This window comes from Pseudorca crassidens, chromosome 8 (genome assembly GCF_039906515.1).
Source record: "Pseudorca crassidens isolate mPseCra1 chromosome 8, mPseCra1.hap1, whole genome shotgun sequence".
NCBI classification, from domain to species: domain Eukaryota; kingdom Metazoa; phylum Chordata; class Mammalia; order Artiodactyla; family Delphinidae; genus Pseudorca; species Pseudorca crassidens.
In genome coordinates this window covers 24,476,398-24,503,618 of record NC_090303.1, presented here as the reverse complement: position 1 = coordinate 24,503,618, position 27,221 = coordinate 24,476,398, and the positions used below count along the sequence as shown (strand labels likewise).

Here is a 27,221-nt window from a genome sequence, read left to right as displayed (position 1 = left end):
GAAAGGTAGCCCAATATTCACCTACCAAAGACCTATGAATCCACAGCTTGGGGAAAAAGCTGAGATGGGCAGGTGATTTGTCTGATTTTGGAAAACTAATTAAGGGTTTGAGGCAGAGAGGGCTTTGAGCTGAACTTAAAAGCTCTAGGAATGAGGAAACCAAAGGCTGGATGGAAGTCACTGAGGCAATGTCATGCAGCTCCAGAACCAAAGGCACCAGTCTTGGTTCCTGACACACCAGCTTTAAAGAGTTTGAGCCTTGGGCTTCCTCTGAGTCTTCTGCGATAATGATGCCTTCTTTGCAAGAGCTGGTTTCAGGAGTATCACTCCCTAGCCCATAAAGAGCCCCACCTAAAAACAGAAGTATTCTTCACACACTTATCATGTCAGATATTTACTATACCTATCAGCACAGATGCCAATTTATTTTTAAGAGAATGATATATAAACATTAAATATCACATTAGAGAAACAGCTAGGAAGGAAGAAAAAAACACTTTATGGACGTTTTACGCCCAAGAAAGTTGAAGAATGTATCTTTTATAAAATCTCAATACTGAAACTGTAAAAGTAGACTGCATTAAAGTATGAAACAATCTTGGATCTATATTATATAATCCAATACTAGCAGAAGAAATGCATTCAAAGAGTACTTTTAATAACTCAGGTGCTCTGGCTGACTGCTCCAATTTAAGACATATACATCAAGTTTTAGAAACTTTATAGTAAACTAAACTGTGAAAATGCAACAAATGTAAATGCTATATACATTACTAAAAACCAGCTTTTCTTCGATCACAGACTACTTATATGGGAAACACATGACAAGTAATTATACCTCTATATTTGTACTCAAAACGTTCTATCAAATAAGGTGACTTTCTTGGTTGCAAACTTATCCACATAATATTTAACGATTAAAACTGCCATAAAATCTAAATACCTAATCTTAACTTTCAGAATCCAGATGAAACCATGATACCAAATTATTTTTTAGAATACCATATGATTCTTAAAATACTAAAGTCCAACTCTCAACTTATTCCCCCATGTACATGGATCCATTCTAGAAATTCCTCATGGCATTTGCTATCTTTATTCAGAAAAAATAAGTTGCATATCTGACAGACTCATTCTCTTTGAATTTTCTAATGCTTCTGTTTTTTAAAATAACATTTGTCCACAACGAACAAAAGCATCCACACACCCCCCCCAAACAAATTCAAAATCTACACAAGTCTGTGCATTATAAAGCCTAAGTTCAGCTGACTCTCAAAAGGTAGCTACTAGGAAGCGTCTGTTTAGAGTTTCATATTTTTCATAAACACTCTTTGTATACTTCTTAGATTAGAGCTTCAGCTATTTCAGATGTGACTGCTAAAACTACGATGGGCTACATTTGTTGACTGATAACATTTCAGGAAGTTTGTTCTGAAATTACACTAAGCATCACTATGTGCACAGTGTAAGTTACTGTGGAGCTCATTACTTATTCTCTGCTCTGAAAGTTTTTTAATAGCTTTTGGCAAAAAGCAATAAAATTCAACTTGATGTATAAAATGCAATCATCCAAAGCAAAGTTAAAACGATCTACCACAAAGGCTTACTAAGACAAACAGCAGAGTGGAAGAAACCCAGAACCCATTGTTTTATACTTAAACTTATAACGAAACAAGCCAAAATAACCATATTGTTTTTATCTAATAGTAAAATGCTTAAAGAATACTTTCTCTAATGAATTTCCTCTTCCCAAAGATTTTTCCATTCCCAGATACCTAAATGCCGGCCATAGGGCTGGCATTCCATAAATATTTGTTGAATGAATTTACACATTTCATAAGAACCAGATGTCATAACTAACTTAAAGTAAGCCCAACCAACTAATGATACTATGATGAAAGCAGAAGTAATAGAACATTTATGCTATATTTAATCACATTTTGTAGGTCCCTGTCAGTAAATATTAATGTGACGGAGAGTTTTCTAAGATCAGAATTCCCTTTTAAGGGCAGTGGAAAATGTGTTGTATGTGCATATAGATTAGGAGAGCTGAGATTGTATACAAATAGCAATGGCTATAAACTTGCTCCGAATTTGCAACCATCTTTTACTTACTTCTAACAAAGGAATTTCATCATGAACTTTACCAGATGAAAATGTCCATAAAAACATTATTATAAGGTCACATTCACCCTGACCTGAATAATCATATCATCACAAGAAGCAATCCACTGTAAAAATTCTTACTAAATACACAGAAGATTCATTATCACTAATTACAGTTTTTGATCACTTTCCAGGAAGCGCATGTTCCAGGAAGCGCATGTTTCCGTGCAAGAAAACATCTAATAGTTTTTTCTCAAAATGCACCTACAAAAACAAGGTTCCAGATTAACATCAGAAGTTAACTATATAATACTAAGTGGGTAGGCATTATATATGTGTGTACATACATGTGAATGTATAAAACATAATGAGTGCTTACTTCGTGCAAGGCACTGTTTTAAATACTTTATTAATAAGGTTATGGGAGGCTTCATGAATGTGGCAAAGACCAGGTAAGTCTTGAAAAATGCTTACGAAATGGATAAATGGAGAAGATCCAGGAGGATCACCTCTAGGTCTTTGCTTCTCGAAGTATGGACTGGACTGAGGGTCTGCAGCCAAGGCATCCCCTCTGAGCTTGTGAGGAATGCAGAAACTCAGGCCCCATTCCAGACCTACTGAATGAGAACCCATTTAAAAGATGCCAACTTATTTCTATGTGTATTAAAAAGTTTAAGAAGAGCTGCTTTAGGAAAACGAGGTGAGCACATATGGAGCAGCAAGAACATATAACTGGAAAAAACCAACTTCGGAGCAGGAATGTAAAGGATAAGAGAGAATGTAATGCGAGAGATACTTTGAAAATCACTGTGGTTTTTTTTTATCTTTTGCATGTACATGAATAAGGGGAAAGAGGCAGACAGAGTACCTTAGTGTCATCTAGATACAAATGGTTGAATACAAGTGGTGTACTCTCCAGCCGTCACATGGCAAGACTGTAACCCTGGCAGCCACAAGGGACCCAGTGGCCTAGGAGCAAACTGCAGAAGGCAGATGGGGATAAAGGAGGCAGGCAGTCACCTCTATCCTGATCTCCTCTTTGGGCCAAAGTTTCAGGGGTGAATGGTACGTGAGAGAGGATGAGGAGATGGCTAAAGGCAAAGGGGCCTATTTGGGATCCTGCGAGAAGAAAGTCGCCTGGGCAGCAACACATCCACGCAGCCTGGAGGAGACGTGCAGTTCTGCCGAGAGAACACCTGAGCTCATCTCCCCCAGCACCGTGGCACCGCCCCAGAATCGATGCAACTCAGAACCTGCAACGTGCTTGAGGGGCTGCAGAAAGCAGAGCACTCAGGGGGCTAAGAGCCTCCCTTCTCAACCTAAGCAGAGACCACGTGAGCAAAGGGTGGAGGGAGGCAAAAAAACAGCACAGGAATAAATAAGTTCAGTGTTGCTGGATGATAAGAAGTAAGGCAGGGAAATAACTAAAATATTTAGAAAATAAAGTCAATGGAGATTTTGACTAATGCGGTGTGAAGACAAATAAGAAGTCAAGGACTGGTGGTGCCGGGAGCTTAAGAAGAAGAAAACAGGAAGAAGGAGAAAGTGCAAATAAGTGGGTGAGAGATGATGCCTTCAATTTTGGAACACCATGTTAGGTAAATGAGAAATAAACCTGCCCTCCACCCTCCACCCACAGGACTGAAAGGAAAACTGCAGCCAGGCCAGGGTGCCCAGGATTCACACAGGCCACGTGTTGGTTAAAATATGCTCACAAAAAAAAATTACAAGAGGATACAATTTACTTACCATGAGATACAGTCAAGACCCTACAAGTAGCTGAACAGCAAGATTTTTTTTTCAAAAAATCTATTTTTTGCAAAGAGATTATGAAGTAAGTGTAGTATTGATCAAAGTTACTTTTTAAAAAAGATAGAAAATACAATAAACTATTTTTAAAGATTAGAAATAGTTTCTAGAAATAAAAATGTCAGCATTAAAAATAAAGACTCAATTATGTTAAAAGGCACATTGGTTGATTACTGAAGAGAGAAGGTAATTAGGACATATCTAAGTAGCACACAAAAAATAGGGAGAAAAAAGCAGGAGAGAGGAGAGAGGTTGAGAGAGAGAAGTTAGAATGAGAAGCCCAAACTAATTATAAAAGAAACTCCAGTGGAGAGAGAAAAGTCACAAGATACTATCTCTTTAAAAAAATATATTGATGTGTGTTCCATGAGTGTCTGTGATATTTCCCAATACTTCTGTATCACTGGAAAAGTCCACAACTTTAAAATAAAAAGCAGTTTAAAGACTGAATGGAAGGTGAAAAAGATGGGAATGCAGCCTAATATTTTGAAAAGATTAGATGACAAAATGTGGGATGAAAAATTATTTAAGGAGGGTACGAACAGTTTTGTCTGGATTTTATTACTTTTAATGCTGGGCATGTCTTGAGAATGCTTATGGAGCAGGACACAGGAGTCTTTAAAGAAGCGTGAAGATGGTAGAGAGAATCATGGAGGATGGGAAGGTCCTGAGGGTAAGAAGGGATGAAGGAGTGGGGGTGAGTACAGAGCGCTGGCCTAGAGTTGGGGGGGGCACCTTCTCATCAGTTCCAGCAACTCAACTGACCGGCATCACTGCTTTGTACTGTCACAACACATCTCTTGCAGGCATGTCTTGACATGGTTGCTGATGACATTGACGTGCTCAGTTTGTGAAAACTAAGTGGATCAGTTTTCAAACTGCATAGAAATATGTTATGCTTCAAAAGATTAGCTTCAGAACTACCGATCAGAAGGCAGTTTTCTTCTAACTCCTATCATATTATATTAATCTTAAATGTGGTTTCCTTACAGGTTGCATGCTTCTTAAATACATGAAACGCTATCAAATAAAAGGCACAGGCCCAAACAAGAAAAAATATAATGTACATTAGATAAGTATATTACCAGAAAAAAAAAAAAGAATCTGGAGGGTACCTTAGAAAGGCAAGGTAAACAGAGGAATTCCAGGTAATTCAAGGCTAAGTCTTAAGTGACTCTTTTGAAAAATTATTAAAAGGCATAAATACTGTCACAGATTCAATGCTTGTTTCTATTTCAAGGTTACGACCACTTTTCAAGAGATGTTGCTTCTCTTTTAAAAGTAAATTCATTGTAATTCTGGAGTTTTATTAGTAATCTCTTTATCAGTACAAGGAGTTTCAGAAAAGTTTTAAAATTTGTAGGAAATAATCATAAGCTCCCCTAATAAACGGCACATTCATTTGAGTCAACTCAATGTTTCATAACTTATATCAACAGCTGTGTTTTATTTTCAAGAAAGATAAAAGGAAAGTTTGCAGGAAATTACTGCATTTATTCTAAAAATGGGTAATAAAATGGAGAGAAATTACTTTTAAATCATTTGTAAAGTTTTCTAATTACTCAAAATTCATGCTCTATAGAATTCTTAACCTAGCACAGATATTTACCTGGTTTATTCCCAGTGGGGAGTCTGTTAACAGAAATCCAAGCCCCAGAAGGAAGCTGTGGTGGGGTCAGAAACTAGTAATTACAATTGATTTTATATTTTTTGAAATCTTTGCTATGTGCATACCCTCTGCTAAGAAGAGCCAACTAAAGGATTTAATGTCTATGACCATAAATGGATCTATCCACAAGGAGGCAGGGAGGGAGGGCTGATCGAAAAGAGTCTCTAAAGTATTTATATTAACAGTTTATATTTAATAAAAACTTGTGCCAGGTACAACTGCTCAAAGTACTGTAGATACATTAGCTTACCTTGTCCCCAGCCCTATAGGGTAGGTACATTTATTATCTGGAATTTATAGAAAACTGACGCTTAAAGAACTGGATAACTTGCCCAAGGTCTTAAGGAAAACATTTTACAGCCCAAGTTCCTTATATGTGGAAAAAGTAAGAAAACTAAACTATAGATGGCAAAGTCTCCTCTAGATTGCAGGTTTCTGTATAATACAGAGCTTACAACCAATCAGGATCCAAAAGTCTGCTCAGAAATACAGGAAGGGGTTTCCCTGGTGGTCCAGTGGTTAAGACTCCGCGCTCCCACTGCAGGAGGTGCGGGTTGGATCACTGGTCGGGGAGCTAAGATCCCGCATGCCGCGAGGCACGGCCAAAAAAAAAAAAAAAAGAGAGAGAGAAGTACATGATGGCAATGGACAGATCCTTAACTGCTTAATTTCTGAGAGGCATGCTACCTACACCCTCATCCCACAAGATCAACAATACACACTCCGATATTACAGCTCATGTCCCCGGGTATCTGTTTATACCACTTCTTCCCCATTTTCCCTTATAAGGAGTTATCTTTATGCACACATTTTCTTTCCCTAAGTACTCTGTAAATTCTCCTAAGGATTTAGTAAACTTAAGACATAACTGGATACCAAAAACATGAAAGACACTTTACAAATGCCGCCAATGACAATTCTCACCACACAAGGACAGGCAAGGACCTCCCTGGTGGGGCAGTGGTTAAGAATCCGCCTGCCAATGCAGGGGACACAGGTTCGAGCCCTGGTCCGGGAAGATCCCACATGCCGTGGAGCAACTAGGCCCATGCGCCACAACTACTGAGCCTGCGCACCAGAACTACTTAGCCTGCACGCTGCAACTACTGAAGCCCACGTGCTACAACTACTGAAGCCCGCACGCCTAGAGCCCATGCTCTGCAACAAGAGAAGCCACCACGATGAGAAGCCCACATACCGCAACGAACAGTAGCCCCGGCTTGCTGCAACTCGAAAAGCCCATGCGCAGCAACAAAGACCCAACATAGCCAAAAATATAAATAAATAAATTTATTTTAAAAAAAAAGGACAGGCAAGACATAAACAGACCATGGTGAGCTTCTGAGTGCCCTGCTGACTCCAGAAAGCCAGAGTTACACAAATCGCATCATCCTGTAGGACAGATATGGTTGTGAGAATATATTTAATGCCTTGTTATTAAGAAAGCATTCAGAACAACAAAGCATTCAAATAACATGTGGAGTAGCAATGTAACAATCCTGTTAAAAACAATGTGTTCAGAAAATACAAAAATCACGTTTCACTCCACCACTTAATTTACCAAGAGTCAAAATATTTTTCTGATCATGCAGCAAGAATTTGTCCCTCCAAATTAATTTTATTTTTCAGAACTCTGTTAGGAATAATGTAGTAGGCTTTAGTTACTCTAAGTAGCAAGCCAAGAAACATATAAATAAATGGGGATACAGTGGGCCTAAATTTACTAAAATTACCCAAAGCCCAAGGAAAATGTAGCAACTTTTTCCCTTTAAAAGACTATTACTCAAGGGGCTTCCCTGGTGGCACAGTGGTTAAGAGTCTGCCTGCCAATGCAGGGGACACAGGTTAGAGCCCTGGTCCGGGAAGACCCCACATGCCGCGGAGCAACTAAGCCCGTGCGCCACAACTACTGAGCCTGTGCTCTAGAGCCTGCTAGCCACAACTACTGAGCCTGCGTGCCACAACTACTGAGGCCCGTGTGCCTGGAGCCTGTGCTCTGCAACAAGAGAAGCCACCGCCATGAGAAGCCCGTGCACTGCAATGAAGAGCAGCCCCCGCTCGCTGCAACTAGAGAAAGCCTGTGCACAGCAGCGAAGACCCAACGCAGCCAAAAATAAAAAATTAAATAAATTAAAAAAAACAAAAATAAAAAAAGACTATTACTCAAAATTAATCATTTAATTAGTCACTCATTTAATTACCATTTATGAAAAGACTAGTACGTGCCACCTCATTAGGTGATAAACAAGTTGGACAGGATTCGTGCTCTGACGAGCCAATCCCCATGGAGAGATGCAACAGACAATCAAAAAGTAAACGCACAAGATGATTTCAAAACGATCTAATTTGGAAGGGAGAGCAAAGAAGACTAATTTAGACTGGATGGTCAGGAAAAACTACACTGAAGAGGAGGCAAACAAAGGAAAGTCTTATTCGTTCACACTAATCCTCAAGTGAAATACCATGAGTTCAATAAGAAACACCAGAAACTGGTGGTTTTGCTATTACCATAACAGTCACATAAATTATAAGGGACCAAAGAATATAAAATAATCATCGTTATGCATTCCCTAAATTTATACATGAGGTATCAATGAGGGTATCTGGAAGTAGGGTGTTGCCACAACAAACACTAAAAATGTGGAAATGGCTTTAGAATTAAGCAATGGGTAGAAGCTGAAAGAATTTTGAGGACCATGATAGAAAAAGCCTAGATTGCCTTGACACGCTGTTAAAAACACAGATGTTAACGGCTCCCCTGGTGAGAGCTCAAAAGAAAGTGAGGAACGTGGCAGAGAACACTAAATACGGTCATGAACAGACTGTTGGTAGATATGTGGACTTTACATGTGCTGCTGGTGAGGACTTGGGATGGAAAGGAGGAACATATTATTAGAAACTAGAGGAAAAAGGATCCTTGTTATTTTGTGGCAAAGCATAAGTGAATTATGTCCTGCAGTTATGTGGAAAGCAGAACTTGTAAACTATAAATCTAAATATTTAGACAAGGAGATTTCCAAGCAAATTGTTGAAGTCGTGGCCTGATTTTTTCTTACCGATTATAGTAAAATGGGAGAGGAAAAGATAAATTAAGAGTACCTAATGCGGTGGTGGTGGTGTGATGAATTGGGAGATTGGGATAGACATATATACACTAATATGTATAAAATAGATAACTAATAAGAACCTGCTGTATAAAAAATAAAACTCACCCAAAAAAAAGGGTACAAAATGAAAGAATGCTGTCAGATCACCATAATACAGGCAAGAAACAGGCTGATAACATTACTCTGCTGCAAACATGTGCTACCTTTGATTGAAAAGGAAGGATGACTTGAAGGGCAGAGTCCAGAGGCCAGAAACTCAAGCAGCGTCACCAAGACTATCTGTAGGCCTTGAAACCTGAAGTAGTTTGGAAAGTGCACAGGACTGAATACTCACTCCTTTTTCTTTCCACTTTCTCCCTTTCTGAACGAGAGTGACTATAACTGGTATCCTCTGCCGGCTCTATCACTGTGCCCTCCTACTGTATTCTAGGAGCAGGTAATGTGTTTTCTAGCTTCACAGGTTCACAGAGAGAAAGAAATTTGGTCCCAGTATGGATTACATGGAGAATCTCACCCATACCAGAGTTAGATTCTGAGATCTGGATGAGATTTTGGATGTTGAGTTGATGCTGTAAGGGGATGAGACTTTGGGAGATGTTGGGATAGGATAAGTGCATTTTCCATGAGGGCAGACTAAAGTAGACAGAACAATAGCCCCCAAAGATGCCCATGGCCCCAGTCCCTGGAACCTATGAGCATGTTATCCTACACGGCAAAGGAACTTTGCGGATGTGATTAAGATAAGGATCCTGAGATGAGTCTGTTATCCTGGATTATCTGGGTGTGCCCAACTTAATGACAAAGGCCCTTAGAAGTGAAGGAGGGAGACAGGAGAGTAATGTTACATGAGAAAGACGCCACTAGCCATTGCTAGCTTTGAAGATGAAGAGGCCAGGAGACAATGAAAGCAGGTAGCTTCCAGACCAGGGGTCCCCAACCCCCAGGCCGCAGACCGAGAGCGGTCTGAGGCGTGTCAGGAACCCGGCCACAGCAGGAGGTGAACGGCAGGCAAGCCAGTGAAGCTCCACCTGCCGCTCCCCACTGCTCACGTTACCGCCGGAATCACCTCCCTGCCGCCCCGCAACGCCCGTGGAAAAACTGTCTTGCACAAAACCGGTCCCTGGTTCCAAAGAGGTTGGGGACCGCTGCTCTAGACAGAGGTTGGAAAAAGCAAATATACGGATTCTCTTCTACAACCCGCAAAGAAAAGCGGCCCGGCTGACACCTTGATTTTAGCTTGGTGTAACCTTCTGACCTACAGAAACGTAAAGTTAATAAATTGTGCATCGTTTTAAGCCACTAAGTTATGGTAACAAACATTTTGTTTTTAAATTATTTTTGCCCCATTTCTGTTAAGATTTTTAACCCTATTTCTGTTAAAGTTTTTAATTAGTATTTAACAAATTACGACAGAAAGCAGCCTAAGCGCTCCAAGATTAGGTGCAGTTGACCTTAGCTCATTCAACTCAAATGCCATCCGGGATCTGAGCTTCAGCAATGTCACACTCCGGGAAGTCAGACATTGGGTAACTGCGTGCCAGAACATGTGACCAAGAAATTTATGCGTCCTAGAAATGTGACAGATACATCAGGTCCTCCCATGTGAATCTGTGGTATCTTGAATTTTCCAAGGCAGAGAGAAATGCATAAGAAAATACAAATTAAGATCGTGGTTGGATACTCAATTTTTGTCTTAAAAATTACAGTGATCTTTTTCAGGTTTGAATAACATCTTCGACTAAATCCTATAATGTAGGTATTGTATTTCCTATCATTGATAAGTTAACAAGATTCATGCTCTTTATAGCTAAGAGGCCAAAAATAAAGAGTAAAAAAACATGAGATCTATCCCTACCAAAAGAAATTATTTTAAGGACTGACACTACACTATAACACTATAACAACATAGAAGACCCTCCTCCAATGAATATCCATTGTCATTTTCTTGAATTTATCTAACCTGTCAAATAAATATAACGACTGTGAAAAGTTCTTATAACTATGAAAAAAAATCTTAAACCAAACAACTTACTTTTAGATACCGCACGCTTACTTTGGTTGTCATTTACTTTTACTGTTCCCTTTTTGTTTACATTCCCATCAATACTGAAAATGGCAAAGTATAAGGTTTATATTCTAGGTAAATCCTAATCCTACACAAGATGTTAACATAACTAAGAACTAAATATGCTCATGACAAAAGGAAAGGGTTGTTACGATGACCTACAAAGATCCTGCCCCTGAAGTCTCACGCTAGTGCGGGAAGCAGGCGGGGCATAAAGCTAACTCACACTAGAAACCAGAGTGCAAATGTGCTCCGCCATATGCCAACTATTCCTGTTTGGAGAAGAACGGTGCCCTGAGGAAAAGAGTATGAGGCTAGAGGGAAGTCAGGTCCAGGAGAAAGTTTTTATTCTGCAGTCAATGGAGAAGTCAAGAATGGTTTTCCGAGCAAGGCATTAGCATGATACCTACTGCAGGCTAGAGGCAAAGACCAGAAGCAGGAAAGTCTACTGGAACTAGGCTGCCAGAGGCAGAGGAGAACTTGAACTATAAAAGTGAGAAGGAAAAACAAAAGATACAGAAAAACCAGCACTTTCAAAACATATGTTAACACCACCTGTGGCTTCTAGTAAAGTAATTGCTAATACAAAGTAGGTGAGGGAGAGAGAAGCACATAACCCCTGTAGAAATACCATATCCATTCACTCACTCAAGGAAAGGGGCTTTCTGACATCTAAGGTCCTGAGCCAACTCTAAGGAAACGGCTAAAGCAATGCAAAATCAAAAGTTCTGCAATGCCAGAATTTCTCAACTAGGCAAGTCACAGGGCAAGTTTAAAGAAAGCCAAAAACATGAACGGTTTAGTTTCTCAAATAGCTGGTGGGTGGTAGCAATGTAAAAATATTCACCAAGCAGAAGGGATCCAGTCCCTCACCTCATTTTAAGAAGTTAAAGAGATAAAGAGTATGGATTTGTATTTGTTTGTTTGTTTGTGGGGATGAGTTCAGTGGAGGGAAGGATAATGGGTGGAGGGAAGGATAATGGGAGGAGTAAAGGAGAAGACAAGCGCAAAACTTCAAAGTGAAGGGACTTCCCTGGTGGCGCAGTGGTTAAGAATCTGCCTGCCAATGCAGGGGACATGGGTTCGAGCCCCGGGAAAATCCCACATGCCCCGGAGCACCTAAGCCCCTGCACCACAACTACTGAGCCTGTGGTCTAGAGCCCGTGAGCCATAACTACTGAGCCCGCATGCCACAACTACTGAAGCCCGCACACCTAGAGCCCGAGCTCCGCAACGAGAAGCCACTGCAGTGAGAAGCCTGTGCACCACGACAAAGAGTAGCCACCGTTTGCTGCAACAAGAGAAAGCCCACGCATAGCAACGAAGACCCAATGCAACCATAAATAAATTAATTAATTAAATAAATTTCAAAAACTAGAAAAAGAAACTCCAGAGTGAAATAATTTAAGAACAATTAATTCATAAAAATTTTACTTGCATGTACCCTACCCTCATATATCTTTGAAAATTACCGTAAGATATTTAATAAGTACCCATATGTACAATGTAGTCTCACTGAAACAACAACCTAGGCCTAATGCTATACCCTTAAAAGGATAAGTTGTAACATCCGCAAAGATATAACAATAAATGTTTTCTCTTGAGACAATCAGCCATATACAATGGAAAGAAAACTTTAATTATTAAAATAAGTTTCATTATTTAGGATTATTATTCTAATACTAAAGCCTGAAAGCTAAATCTTTAGAACCACTCAAACCCTGACCTGATTTCCTTTAGGTCAAGGATTAGACTAGGTCCTCTTTTTTTTTTTAAGGCCTAATTCACTGCTCCTAATAAGGATAGTGAAATATCTCTGAGTTAAAAAAAAAAAAGAAAATATATATATATATACACACACACACACACAATATATATATACACATATATCTACATATATAGTATATATACACATATATGTATAAAATAGACATCCAGTGCCCAAATCTTTGTATGTGTCTTATACCCGAATCTCTCAACCCAATGTCTAAAATGACAACACATGCCTTAAGAAAAATGAAATACAATGAACTATTTACTATACCATCTTAAATGTGCTGTATACCTTAAATGAAAAAAAAAAATCATTTGATTAGAAAAAAAAAAATAAGTGAAGAGGAGGAAAATCTGATGTAAACAGAATTGACATTGGTTATAGGTTACCTAGAGACCATTTTACATTTCACATTTCAACTGATTCAGTTGCCGTGTTTTACATGGACTGATTTCACTGAGCTCCTTACACGTATAACTTTAAACCTCCAAAAAGGAACCAAAGGTCAACCCTCCACTGCTAAAGTCAAACTAGGAAAAAGAAAAATGTTTTCAAACATTCCAAGAATAAGCCAACATTCTGTTTATAGGAACTAGAATGCTGGAGCTCTGGGCAAAAGGGTAGAGCAGAATGGGAGTAAGACAGACAAAGAGGATGACTGCTGGGCCAACAAGACAGGGATGCGGTGACGGGAATTTCTACAGAGAAAAGGTGTAGGGAACAGCGAGAGACTAAAGCTAGAAAAGAGAGCTGAAGAAACTCAGTTACCTGAAGATTTGTAAATCACTGTGAAAGCTTTCTAATGTTATTGGTATGGAGAAAAAAATTCCCTAACTTCAGAAAATCGCAACTCTGCCACACCTTTCTCACGGCTCTCACTATAGTTCGTGGTAGAGATGCAACTTTGGGTTCTGTGTTACACACTGAAGTATATTTAATTGTTAGTCTAGAACAGTGATTCTCAGTCAAGATTAAATTTTGCCCCCAGGGGACGTTTGGGGGATATCTGGAGACTTTTCTGGGTCACGAGTGGATGGGGGCTGCTCCTGGCATCTAAAAGGTGGGTGCCAAAGATTCTGCTTAACATCCTACAATGCACAAGACAGTCCGCACAACAAAGAATTATTCCACCCAAAATATCAACAGTGCTGAAGTTGAGAAACACTGATCTCTTCTGAATATAAGCAAAAGCCAACTTGTCGGACCTTGATCCTAGGCCATCTCTCTCTAACAGACATCTATGTAAAGCATAAAACACCACCAGAGGACTCATTTTCCAATGCTTTAAACATGGTGGATGGCTGACTCAAACTCAGAGTCACACAACACACTGAAATAATATAACAGAGCAGGAGTGCAGAAACTGCAGGAAAAGAACTTTTCAACCCTTTTTTCCATTTTTATCGCAAGCACATTGAATTCGGAAGAGGAGGACCTACACGTTTCCATACAAAGGTGTGTCTCTTCTGTGCTCAATACGCTAAAATACACTGACTTCCTCAAAAGACAATATTTCTCATTAATGTAAAAACCTAAGTAAACAGTATTAACTGAGAAAGATTTACGTTGGGGCGCGGGGGTGCAGAAAACCACCAGGTCTTTAAAATGCAAAGTTATTTCACAGTTACTTGCAGAATGACTCAGATCATTATTACTTTTAGTCATGCCAAGTTTGCTGCTTCTAAGCCTACTAGTAATGGAGAAAAAACCCACCATTTTTCCTGCAGTCATTAAACCAATGAAACAGAAGCTTACCGAAAACAGGTTTGTGCGATAGTATTTGTTTTATTGTAACTGTTACAAAAATAAAAGCAGTCGCTGCCAGTGCAAATAAAGATTCTGAGAAATCTTTCACCTACTTCACTGCCTACAGGGTGTGTTTGGGGGGTACGGGGATGCAAACAAAAGAAAACCCTAACTCACACATCAACAAATCTTAAGCTGCGGGTATTTTCCTCATGTATCCCTTAATCAAAATCCTGGCTTACTCTTTTTACGTTCCCTCCCTTCAAACAACTGCAAAAGACCTCCACAGAGCGTTTCACCAGGAGTACAATACTAAGAACAAATCAGAGCCTTGCGTGTACCTGGCAAATCTCATTCATCTGAAGCCGTGGCAGCAGAAAAGAGAATCCTGTTGTCCAATGTGACCCACTCACACCTTTCACAACGGTTTTCACCGCTCGAGTATCATTTTTGAAGCCAGTGTGACCTAACTTTGATGGTTTCCATGTCCCCACCGTAATAAAAATCCAGCGTCCAGCATAGCCTACTTCCTTACGCAAGATAAATATAATCAGTGCTCCCCTAACACTTACTGAGTCGCCACAGGAAGTTCAACAGAAAAACACAATTCAACCCTACGGAGACGCAACAAAAGGTGCACTGATTTCACAAAACGTGGCACTCGTGACATGAGGAAACCACAACCGCGATACGACACCTTGTAGAAAGGGTTTTCGCGCGGGGGAGGGGTGGAGGGTGGGATGTGCTTTTACTTCCTTGTAGCCAGTGCCCTTTCATCTTCACAAAGCTGAGCTAACTTCAGAGAAAAGGGGCTCCTCGCGATCCGCTCCTCGGCTCCTGGCGGGATCCACACCGAGGCACGCGAGTGAAGCCCCTGCTCCCCGCGGGCGAGTTTCCCCCAGCCAAGGGAACAGAGAGGAAGGGGACCGGGGAGAGGGGCACCCGCCTCGGCTCTGCGCCGCGCCGCACAAGCTCACGCTCCGAAAGCATCCTCGGGCGCTACAAGACGAGCCCTCCGCCGCTTTGGCACGTCCCCTCCGGGCTTCCCAGTGCCGAGGAGCCCGCGCCCAGCACACCCGCCAGACTCCCTGGCCCCAGGCCGGCTGGGGGCCCCCGTCCGCCAACCCGGCCCGGCCGCCCTTACCGAGCAGCAGCAGCTTGACCTCGCGCGCCGCCTTCTCGCCATCCTCGCGGAGGTTCCGGTCGATCATCTTACTCCGCTCCACCGCCGCCTTGTCCTCGGCGCTCAGCGTACAGCCCATTGTGCCAGGAGCGAGAGCTGGCCGCCGCTCCCTTCAAGTCCGGCGCGCTGCCTTGAAACACAGGTGAATTCTTTCTTCCTGGATGCCGGCGTTCGAATTCCTCCCGACGCCGGCCACACCACCCCCACCCACTTCCGAAACGGACCTAGGGAAGCGCTGTCTGCAAAGGAGCTAGCAGCACCGCGCAGCTCTTGCCTACGGCCGGGCTCCGCGCCTCGCTTCCCTCCGCGGCCCCGAAGTCTTGCGTTTCCAGGCTCTGGGTACAGCCACCGGTGGCCTCCTGCTGGTGGCCGCGCCGCAACCTCTAGAAGCCCGGCGCTGCTCGGCGTCCGCGCGCCGCCGCGGCCCCGCCCCTGCTCGCCCCTCCCGCCGCCCCGCGACCACTCCCAGAGCGCGCGCCCGAACACGAGCCCTCGGACATTACCCCCTCGGACGGGTGCGCGCGCCCACGCTGCCGCGGACGCCGGCGCTCCACAGCCCCAGAGGGCCGGCGACCGCGCGCGCCCTTGGGGAGCGCCCCCGGAAGGCTGAACGTCGCGGCGAGGTCCCCTACCTTAATTCCTCCGCGGGAGTGTGATAATTTCTTCCCGTTTACTCACACCCAGGGATGTGTTCGGACCTGCCCCTTAGGGGTGCGGGTGGGAGAGCTGCCAAAGTTGGAAACCGAAAAAAGCCAGTCCTGGGCGTTTGAGCATGCCCAGCTCGGGCAGGCGCGCGAGGGTTTTTCCAAATGTAAACGCGTGTCAGCTGGCCTTCAGGGGTGAGGGAAATAGAGGGAGCTGAGGCCGGGAATGGAACCGTGGAGAAAGCAGAGAGGGTAAAGTGGGGAACAGAAAAGTCTGGGGACGATAGGAGGTCAACTTTCTTCCGCTTTTTTCTTTTTTCCTTCTCTCCTCCCTCCTTCCATCCACTCTCACGTCCCTTTCCACAAGCAAAGAACATTTTGAAGGATTTCCTCAAACCTGAGAAAATGTAAGATAAAGAATCAAAGAGCATATTTTTTTCTCCTATCCATGCAATTTTATGTGCCATAAATTTTATTCAGAAAGTCTTTTCCATACTGTGTCCATTCATCCCACTTTCAAAATTATCCACAAAATGTCCAAGGATTGCCAAAATGATGGGATACTCTACAGCATTAAAAGTTATAGAATAATATTTAGTGATATAGGAGAGATATTTATATTTTAAATGAAATAGAATTTTTAAAGCAATGTGAAAAGTACGATAATGTTTTTCTTAAATAACAGATACATGTTGATAAAGTTATTTGAAAGAACGCCATTTAACATTAGAAGAGACCATAATCGTCACTTAGCCCAACCTCTCCATACGACGCAGATTTCACAGCTGCTACCTATTCCCTCCTGCCACAGATTCAGACATATTCCTGGCTTACATGTTTTCATTGACTGAGAATTCAGAAACGCAGGGGCATCAAAGTCTACTGCTAGATTGCTCTCGGATATTTCTTACTTGCATTAAACAAAATCAACCCTTAAAGGATTGAAACAATAGAAACGTTTTATTTTCTCTACAGTACCAGGGTAATTATATTTTCGAATGGATAAGCTTTAAAAAGGAGCATATTTTTAAATAAGACCAAACAACACACCCACACAAACAAATCTCCACACCTTAACTGACCTCCTCTGGGGCGACATGGAAGCTTCCAGGCCAAGTTCTGAACCAATATTTATGACCATGTTAGTAAATCATAAGCCACTGGGCATGTCATTCCTTATTGCAGGCCTTGGCTTCCTCACCCATGAAATGAGATGGAGTTGATCCAGACCATCCTCCATCCATCCAGCTCTACCTGGTCTGGGGGAAATAGCTTCTGTGGCCCTTAGAGGCATTTCACCCAGCACGGTATGAATGAGCATAGGTTTAAGGTCTGGTCTCTCCCGGTCACTTGTACGACTACACTTTTCCCTTATAGACATCACAGGAAATGTTAACTGATTATAAGATGGGGTTGGTAGCAAAGAAAATCATCTTTGATGTGTTCAAAAATTAGGAAATTGCTCTGATGGAAACCAAAGAGCAACCATCTGGAAGTCTTATTTTCTAAAAAACATTCGTAAAAACTGGGCTTGAGTTTTCCAGGAAGGTAAGGCTGAGCTGATGCTACAGGAAGAACAGCCTTAGAGTGGGTCTCCTAAGCAAGGCCTGTGGGCTAGCAGAGGTTGCCAGTTTCCTCCTTATTGGACATGCCCTCTCCTGTTCTCCTGCAATAGTCAACCCTGCTGGGCTCAAGAGCTGCAATTTCAAGAACTGCCTCAACTTTTCCTATGGCCTTTTGTAATATACCAACAAAAAGGAACAAGCTTTAAATTGTATTTAATCACCTCCTACCCTCTTTGTATTTCTTGGCAGTCTAAATGCTGATGTTCATCAGAGAGTCTGGAATTAAACTTGACAGAGTGAGCTTTCAACATAGTGTTTACATATTACCACTCGGGATTATCTGTGAGTCTTTCCTATAAGCTTTCACGCCATATGGAGTATGGGACCACCAACTGCAAGAAAAGAGGAAGCAATCATGACTGAGTACTAGTGGAAATGACTACAAAACTTGTGTTTTGGAGAAAAGAAAGCTGAACAGAATGGTACACGTTACCCCTCTGATTTGTCAAGTCGGTGAGGAGTTAAAATACAATATATGGATGAATAAGAACTGAAAATTAGCTTTATTATGAAGCTAAACTTCTGAGAGGATGCAGAAAAATGGAGTGAGCAGTATGAGGGGAAATTCCAAGAGGAGAAAGTTTTGAAAAAACTTTAGAAGGAAGACATGACTGGGAATTGAGGGGGAGTTTCCAGGGCTTTGTGTTGGTCAACTCAGGCTGCCATAACAAAATACCACAGGCTGGGTGACTTAAACAAGAGGAATTTATTTCTCACAGTTCTGGATGCTGAGAAGTCCAAGATCAAATTACGAGCCAATTTAGTTTCCCGGTGAGGACTCTCCTCCTGGCTTTCAGATGGCTACCTTCTCGCTGTGCTCTCACTATGTGGAGAGAAAGAGCTCTATTCTCTCTCACTCTTCTTATAAGGACACTAATCCCATCATGGGGGCCCCACCGTCATAACCTCATCCAAACCTAATTACCTACCAAAGGCCCCACCTCCAAATTCCATCATACTGGAGTGAGGGCTTCAACAAATGAATGGGGTTGGGAGGGGGGCACAAACATTCACTTCATAACAGGGTATATTTTAAGAGGAATAATCAGCTAAAAGGGTTAAGTGCAAAGTACATGATGGAAATAACAGTTGTTTTATAATCAAAATGTAGTTTGGTTGTAAAGAATGATAGGAAGTATGGCACAAAGTTGAAAGAGAGCTTTAAATGTTAAGGTGAAGAGGTGGACTTTTTTACAACGGACACTAAGTGTTCCCTACATTCTCCTGAGCTGGGTAATAGGTGTAAAAAAAAAAAAAAAAAAAGCTTTTACCCAACAAAACAAGTGGTGTTACCAGCAAGTGGATTGTGTTAATAGTCCAGATATGAGGTGGTGAGAATCATTCAAATTAACAATTTACATAATTATGATGTTGAAAGATATGATTCAACAACGTTGTCAAGCAGGTGGAAAAAATAGTATTAACTCATCTATTTTATAGAGAGTGAAATTGATATACAGATGTTGAAGCAATCTACCTCAGAGTACTGTTTTCCCTTATGGACATCATATGTTTTAAGCAACTATATTGAGATATAATTCACATACCATATTATTTATCCATTGAAAGTATAACATTCAATGGTTTCTAGTATATTCACAGAGTTGTGTGACCATCACAACAATCATTTCTCAAACATTTTCATTACCTGCAAAAGAAACCCCATACCCTATAGCCATTATTCCCCTAATCTTTCCACCTTCCCTGCTACGCCCAGTCCTAGGCAACCAATAATCTACTTCCTGTCTCTATAGATTTACGCATTCTGGACATTTTATATAAAAGGAACCATGTATGTGGTCTTTTGTCTATGCCTTCTTTCACTTAGCGTAAAATTTTCAAGGTTCATCCATGTTGTGGCATGTATAGTACTTCATTTCTTTTTGTTGCTGAATAACACTGAGCATCATATGTTAAGAAAGAGACATATGTTAAAAGACAAATTGAGACACATTCAGCTGAGAGCATCTAGGTCTTAAAGTCCCAAACCGTGTCATAAGGAATAATTGAAGAAACTAGGGACATTTAATGCAGGAATGAGAAGATACAAAGTGACATGATAGCTATTTATAAATGGTTGAAGAGATATCATAAATCAGAGGGAATAGACATCTTCCGTCTGGGTTCAAGGTGGTGGATTTAAGACCTATTGGAAGAAAGCTATAGGCAACAAATTTTACCTTGAAGTGAAAAAAAAAAGTGTACAATTGCCGCTGAAGGAAATAGGGAACCTCAGAAACTCGTTTATTCTTGACTAAGATGTAAAACTCTAGACTGGATGATCATATATTGGGAAAGATCTAGAGATCGATGAACTTTTGGGATCCCTTACAACCTTGAGATTCTGTATCAGTCAGAAGCCAAATGGGATTAGTGTGAGAAATGATATTAAAATCCAGAAACTCCTTCTGTTCTTCAACCCTTTTCTTACTCATCCTGCCATGAGATATACAAGCAGAAGGGGGAAAGGAGAGTTTACGTGAGACATGTTGGCTTGGTGTATTGATGGATTAATGTGGGGATGAGGATGAACCAGAGAAGAGAGAGTCAGGACAACCAGATGTGTACACACACACACACACACACACACAGAGAGAGAGACAACCGAAGGGCAGTGTGTGTCTTTGGCTAAGTTGGGAGCAGACGTAATATGCGGACACCTTTCCATTGTCTACATTGAGGGTTTTGCTCTCTAAGTAAGGAGAGAGTCTGGTTTGGGGAGAGGCTATAAATAACTGGAGAATAGCGGGGCTAGCATGGCATCCGTACCTGTCCATAGTTAGAAAGGCCCCAAACCAAAACCATTTTTGTTAGAGATGTTGTGAGATTCTGGGCAAAGGTTGAAATACAAAAGCTCATTGAATTATTACTGAAAGACTTTAAAAGACAAGCAGCACCCTTCGGTTTGCAAGTTACAACACTGTGGGGCAGAGATAACATAAAGGCCATTGTCTCTGCATGGAGCATATCACCACCCAGGCACCAGCACGTTGGTGGACTGAAAGCACACAGAGACAGCCCTTGAGTATGGACATTTACATGCTCCTGATGGGCACTGCACCACTGGCAATGCTCAGTCTCCCTCATTTAGCTTCACAGACAGCAGCCATGACAGAAGAGAACTGGAAAAGAAGAGGAAAAACATGTAAGGTATTAGGCAGTGACTTCAACCATCAGACTGGTTCACGAGCACATGTGAATATGATGCCAATTTCCTGCTGAAGCAGGTAGATCTTGAAGTCACTGCCCATGAGGCCAGGGGGCACTGAGGAATATAACAGTACATAAGTAAAGGAGGGAGATGTTTAAGAAAAAAAAAAAGGTAATATATTATTTCAAACGCATCAAAAATACTCCCAGGGACAAGTATAAACAAAAGAGAATTGGAAATAGTATTATGGTAGAAGAAGCTCTAAGCAGGTAATCAAATAACCTTGGAGCAATTCAAAGCTCTATTTTCAACTGCATATCTATCTTTGAAAGTCCCTTAACTTATATAAACTGCAATATCCCTACCTATAAAAGTGTGTTGAATTAGATCATCGGCAAGATACCAATAATTCTGAATTCCTTTGAGTCTGTCATTTCAACAGTAGATGGTTGGTACAGATGAACCGGTTTGCAGGGCAGAAATTGAGACACAGATGTAGAGAACAAACGTATGGACACCAAAGGGGGAAAGCCACGGGGGGAGGGGGGCGTGGTGTGATGAATTGGGCGATTGGGATTGACATGTGTACACTGATGTGTATAAAATTGATGACTAATAAGAACCTGCTGTATAAAAAAAAAATGTGCCTTCTTGATAAAATGTTTTTGCGGGCTTCCCTGGTGGCGCAGTGGTTGAGAGTCCGCCTGCCGATGCAGGGGACACGGGTTCGTGCCCCGGTCTGGGAAGATCCCACGTGCCGCGGAGCGGCTGGGCCCGTGAGCCATGGCCGCTGAGCCTGCGCGTCCCGAGCCTGTGCTCCACAACGGGAGAGGCCACAACAGTGAGAGGCCCGCGTACCACAAAAACAACAACAACAACAACAAAAAAAAAAACCCCACTTTGCTCTATGTATTTATTAAGAACTTTGGGGAAAAAAAAAAAAAAACAGTAGATGGTTGGCAAATATACCAAAGTACTTTGATGCACTGCTGTGAGTGGAAGCCACACCATGTAAAATTAAGGAGTAAGTAAGTGCTGAGAATGCAGAGATTAATGAGGAAATTTTCCAGAATTTTTAACCATGGAAAGTGGTAGACACATGGGATGGTAGAAGGAGAAGTGGGTTTGGGATTTGTTGTTGTTTCATTTAAGCCATGACTCTTCTTCCCAAGTATTAGGCAGGGGTAGAAAAGGAAATTGTTACTATGCTAAGGAAAGAACATGGCTGCCCCACTCTCTGACCTCTACCTCTGATTTTTCCATCTCACGCCCTCTGAAACCTCATCACCATCAATTCTTCAATCCACAGAGACCTTCCATCCATTGACCATACGCCTTTGCCCTGTCCCTCATGCCCTGTCATGTGATAATTTCTCTCCTTAAGCAACTTATGCATCTTGTGCCAGGATAATCATTCTTTTGCAGATACCCTCAAAACATCCCCACCGTTGTATTCAACAGAAAAACCTCAAATTTGGTTAAATCAACTCTTGGCCTATCTGTGTCTGTACCTGTACAACTGAGCTTGACTGGTAGAAAACACAGTACTCAGCAGTTCTATCCTTCCATTTGCTCAGGCCAAAAAGCTGGCATTATTTTTGATTCCTCCCTTTCCCTCAACCCCCGGAGGAAATCCTGTTTACTCTGCCTTCAGATATATTCAGAATTTGGCCAAACATCACCATCCATTGATATATCCTAGTTTGAGATATTGATGGAATATCACAATAGCCTGCTTTCTTGGCCCTCTGTCTCCACCATTATCCCCTCCTATTTACTATCTAGCAACCAGAGTCATCCTTTTAGAATTGTCACTCCTTTACTAAGAAATACACATCCATTTACTTTCCATCTTACTTAGAGAAAAATCCCACCTAAAGTTCTTATGATGACATACAAGGATTTACCTGGTTTATCAAGTTCACTTCTTTCACCCTAAATATTACTTCCTACCATTCTCCTCGCTCTCAGTGGTTCAGCCTCACTGACCTGCACGCTATTCTTTGAACTTGCCAAACATGCTTGTCATGGGACCTTTGTACTTATGTTCTCCCTGCCTGGAACACTCTTCCTCCAGATAGCTGCTTGGATGACTCTCTTACAACATCTCAGTTAAATGCCACCTTATCAGGGAGATATATTGCTTAACCGCCCACATGTCACTCTTCATTCCCTTACTATGCACTGCCATTTCTTTATAACTCTTATCATATCACAACTTATTTTTGTGATGTTTACTGCCTGTCTTTGCTCACTTGAACATAAATTCAAAAGACAAAAAAAAGTGTCTCTTTTGTTTACTGTTTTATCTCCAATCGCTAGCACAGTAAATACCCATATTAAATAAATAAAGGGAAGGAGCTGGATTTAGAATATAAATCTAGTCTTCTATACCATTCATTCATTCGTTCAACAATATTAATTAAAGACCTGACATGAGTCAGGCAATGTTCTTAGCACTGGAAATGAGGGGGTGAATAAGACTTATTTTGTTGGGATGGAGCAATGGTAGAAGAGAGATGTTAAATAGGTAGGTAAGTGGATCAATTAAACAGGATACAATTAAAAATAGTTGTAAGTGCTATGAAGATAAAGAGTTTTACAAAAAGAGTATACCAGTTCACGTCTTCTGAGAAGCAAACTCCAAGACAGAATTAGACGTGCAAGAGGTTTATTGGGGGAAATGCCTGTGAAGGATAAATGAGAGCAGGGAGAGATGGGGAGGACCTTCAAATGGGATGCAGCTCTGACATCTGGGGAAGGAGAGAAGGAAAGAAGAATTGGGTAGGAAGAGTCTCAGACTATGGTACGACTCTGAGAAAGTCTTGGCCAGGCCAAGTGGGCTCCCTTCCCTGACTCCTGAGGAAATACTGCTCATTAGAGGGGTCCTGCCTTGGGCAGAAACGGCCTGGGTCTAGTATCCCTGTGATGCTCAGGGATGGACTCTGGGCAGCCTCAGATGTGAACACTGCAGTGGATCTAAAGACGGGGCAGTTGGAGGTGGTCAGCCAACCACACTCCCCTAAAGTGGGATCTTAGTGAGACGCTTTCATGGCTACAGCAGGGAGTTACTCTGAGGGAAGAATTGCTTTCAACTGAGGGTTCAGGGAGATCAGTCTGAGGAGGTGACACTTTTGAACTGAGAATTGGAGGAGAAGAAGGAACCAGATGAGGGGGAAGAGGATTCCAAGCTCTCTCATTGCAAAGTACCAGTGCCAAGTCCCCAGGATAGAACTGAGGTTGGCCTAATCGAGGAACCCACAGGTCGGTTTGGCTGAAGCGTAATAGTGAAGCAGAGAGTGGTGGGAATGAGAACGGAGAGGGCTGCAAGGGAGGTGGGGCAGATCCTGTAGAGCTGGGCAGGCCATTCTCAGGTGCTCAGAATTTCTTCTAACTTTATTCTAAATTGGAAGCTGTAAGCCTCAGTTTCTTCCACAAAACTGGATATATCAGCAGATGTGTTTTCATGATTAAATAACATCAAGTGTAACACAGTTCCTGGCACATCATGTGCTCCTAATTATAGTACTTTTTCTTTCTGCTTTGTCAGATCCAAGAGTTTAAGTATTTTACTTTTACACAAAATAGGAGAGAGAAGAGATTAAGGTGAAGAGGACAACTAAGGGCATTGAGGGCCAAGATGAAGGGTTTGGGTAAGATCCAGAGAGGAGAAATTATATAATAGTCAAATTCATGATATACTATCTATGTGTATCGTGATGGACAATGCTAAAAAGTTTGAATGTTTTTGGGATTCCTATTTGTCTTCTCTATTCCTGGTTCTGCTTCTCTTTGTGAGAGAATAAGCCTAAGAATAAGGTCATGTCTTTTTTTTTTTTTTCCTCCCATTTATTTGTTTGACCTTGCCAAAATTTCAAAACGCGGTTCAAAAAAAGGATCAAGCAAACCTTGGGCCGAGCTTGAAGCATAAGCTAACTTCTCAAGGAAAGAGCTACCTGGCTTTATTAAAGTCTATGTGTTTATTTACTACACTGGATTAAAAAAAAAATAGGTATGTTGACACCTTCCCCGCGGTTTATGCTTCCTGCTGGCTCAGCTGTTCTTCTGTAGCTCTCTCTTTAAACTGTGAAACTGGCATGTGTGTCTCTTGTTCAGCTCAGCAGGAACTGCAACAGAAGGGTTTATAAGGACTGGAATTAGGAGCCAGGCCAAGGGAATTCAGGGAAGCACTTACTGCTTTTCTGTCCTAATTACCAGTACTGGCAATATTATTCCAAATCACGGTAGTAAGGAGTTTAGCATTCGTTGACTATCAACACCTTATTAGGCTATGTATGGATTAGGGGCTAAAAGGGACAAAATTATGTTTTATATTAAGTTATTAAGAAATGAGTTCTTTGTAAGAGTTCAGGGTCACTGAATGGGGAAAAAAAAACGTATGAGGAACTTCAAGGCATGAAATTTTCAAGGTTTTCCTTGAAAAAGAACAACAGTACTCAACCACTAATTGACTATTTTACTCAACCACAGGAAAATAGAGAGTCAATCAGTCAAATGCTGAAGATCAGACCTTAAATCTTCTATGAGAATAGCGACTGGGGGTAAAATTTATGTGTTGGCAGAAAATCTCTGGTCACCCCACCCTGGGCCTGGCCTGTCCTTGCGCCCTCTATTCCCAGCTCACTGTTACTCTACGCTTAACACCCAGGAAGAGAAATTCAGTAACTCAGGAACATGGCATGGGTGCTGGTACGTACATTGGTTTCCACCTGGGATCCACGCTCTCCTTGCATATCCTGCTTCTAATTCCCGTGGGCTGGGCAGATGGAGGCCTGGCCTCGGCAGAGCTGCTCTCTGCCCTTTGATGCGCTCTGGGTAGGTGCATGGGCTCAAGGCCTGCCTGGGGTACACTGTTTTTCACAAGCATGCTGAGTGCGTTGGCCCACAGATGTTTAATATGTGTTGACTGGGAAGTGCTGCTTAGCCCTCAGGCTTCAGCCACAAGTTCACCCTCATCGTTTTACCAAAGCTCTGCTTCAGACACCTGGTGCTGCACAGCTGCCGACAGAGTGGTGCTCTGATTCACAAGGCGCTCCTGTTCCTTTCCGAAACAGCTCCTTTCGGAGACCTGGTTGAGCGAGAGTGTCTACGTTGGTGGAGCACCTTCCAAGCCCTTCTTGGTCCTAGAAAGTAATATTTTAAATAATTATCAGAGCTTTACCCTTAGCTTCTAAAATTATCAAAGCAGAGAGACAACTGATCTATGTTGAGTCACTAGCAATTGCTTTTTCAACAACAAGAAGAAGTTTATGCTGAGAAAAGTATCTAAAAATCCCAAAACAGAGCCAGAATATTGAGAAAGGTAAGGTAAAAAAGGGCACTGGCTCTTTTTTAGAAGTTCATCAGATTATTCAGACTCCTTTTTAACGTATAGTGGTTGAAGGAATTTCGGCGAGCATAGGAAAACAATGAAAAGGAAAATGTAGCAATGGAAGTAGCGATTGCAGTGGAGTCAGTGTTCATTTTCAGAATGATTTTATTATTCTGAATTTATACACAATTTGAAATGTGATGTTGTTAGTTTTTTTTAAATTGGGATATAATCCATGTATACAATTCACCATTTTAAAGTGTACAATTCAATGATTTTTAATAAATTTATAAGATTGTGCAACCATTACCACTAAATCCAAGACACTTTTATCACTCCGAAAAAGAGATCTCATGCCCTTTAGCAATCATTCCCAATTCCCTACCCACCCCAGCCCTTGGCAACTACTAATCTACTTTTTGACTCTATGGAGTTGCCTATTCTAGACATTTCATGTAAATGGAATCATACTATATGTGGCCCTTTGTGTCTGGCTTCTTTTATTTAGCATATTGTTTCTAAGTTTCCTCCATGGTGTAGCCTGTATGAGTCTTCATTTCTTTTTATTGCTGATAATATTATCCCACTGTATGGATATGCCACATTTTGTTTTTCCATTCATCAGTTGGTAGACATTTGGGTTGTTTCCACTTTGGGGCTATTGTGAATAGTGCTGATATGAACATTTGTGCATAAGTATTTGTTTGAATACCTGTTTTCATTTATCTTGGGCATATACTAGGAGGGGAATTGCTGGGTCATATGGTAACCCTATGTTTAATTTTTTGAGGATGTGCCAAGCTGTTTTCCAAAGTGTCTGCACCATTACATTCCCACCAGCAATGTATGAGGGTTGATGAGGTTAGTTTCAGAATCTTAACTATTCAGTTCTGCTGCTGAAACCGGATCAGGCTTTGTGTGACACTGCGATTTCAAAGAGTACTTAAAAAAATCAAAAACAGTGTGAACTGCATGGTCCTCCATTACTATTTAGTCTTTTTTATTTTACA

At 41.5% G+C, this 27,221-nt stretch overlaps 1 protein-coding gene across 3 annotated transcripts in view; it reads right to left on the bottom strand.

The window, feature by feature from the left end:
* The window catches only part of GNAI1 (G protein subunit alpha i1), a 307,062-nt gene that overhangs the window by 74,064 nt on the left and 205,777 nt on the right, over nucleotides 1-27,221 (bottom strand). Inside the window, exons 1-2 of one of the 3 annotated variants that reach the window (XM_067746059.1) lie at nucleotides 16,092-16,240; nucleotides 15,421-15,589 (exon numbers count right to left, since the gene is read on the bottom strand). The exons of 1 other annotated variant lie outside the window; for it this stretch is intronic. In XM_067746059.1, coding sequence (XP_067602160.1) covers nucleotides 15,421-15,538 — 118 coding nt within the window. In that variant the 5' untranslated portion in view covers nucleotides 15,539-15,589; nucleotides 16,092-16,240. Of the gene's footprint in view, nucleotides 1-15,420; nucleotides 15,590-15,683; nucleotides 15,859-16,091; nucleotides 16,241-27,221 lie in introns of those variants that run through there. One more of the 3 variants, XM_067746061.1, reaches the window with a different exon arrangement.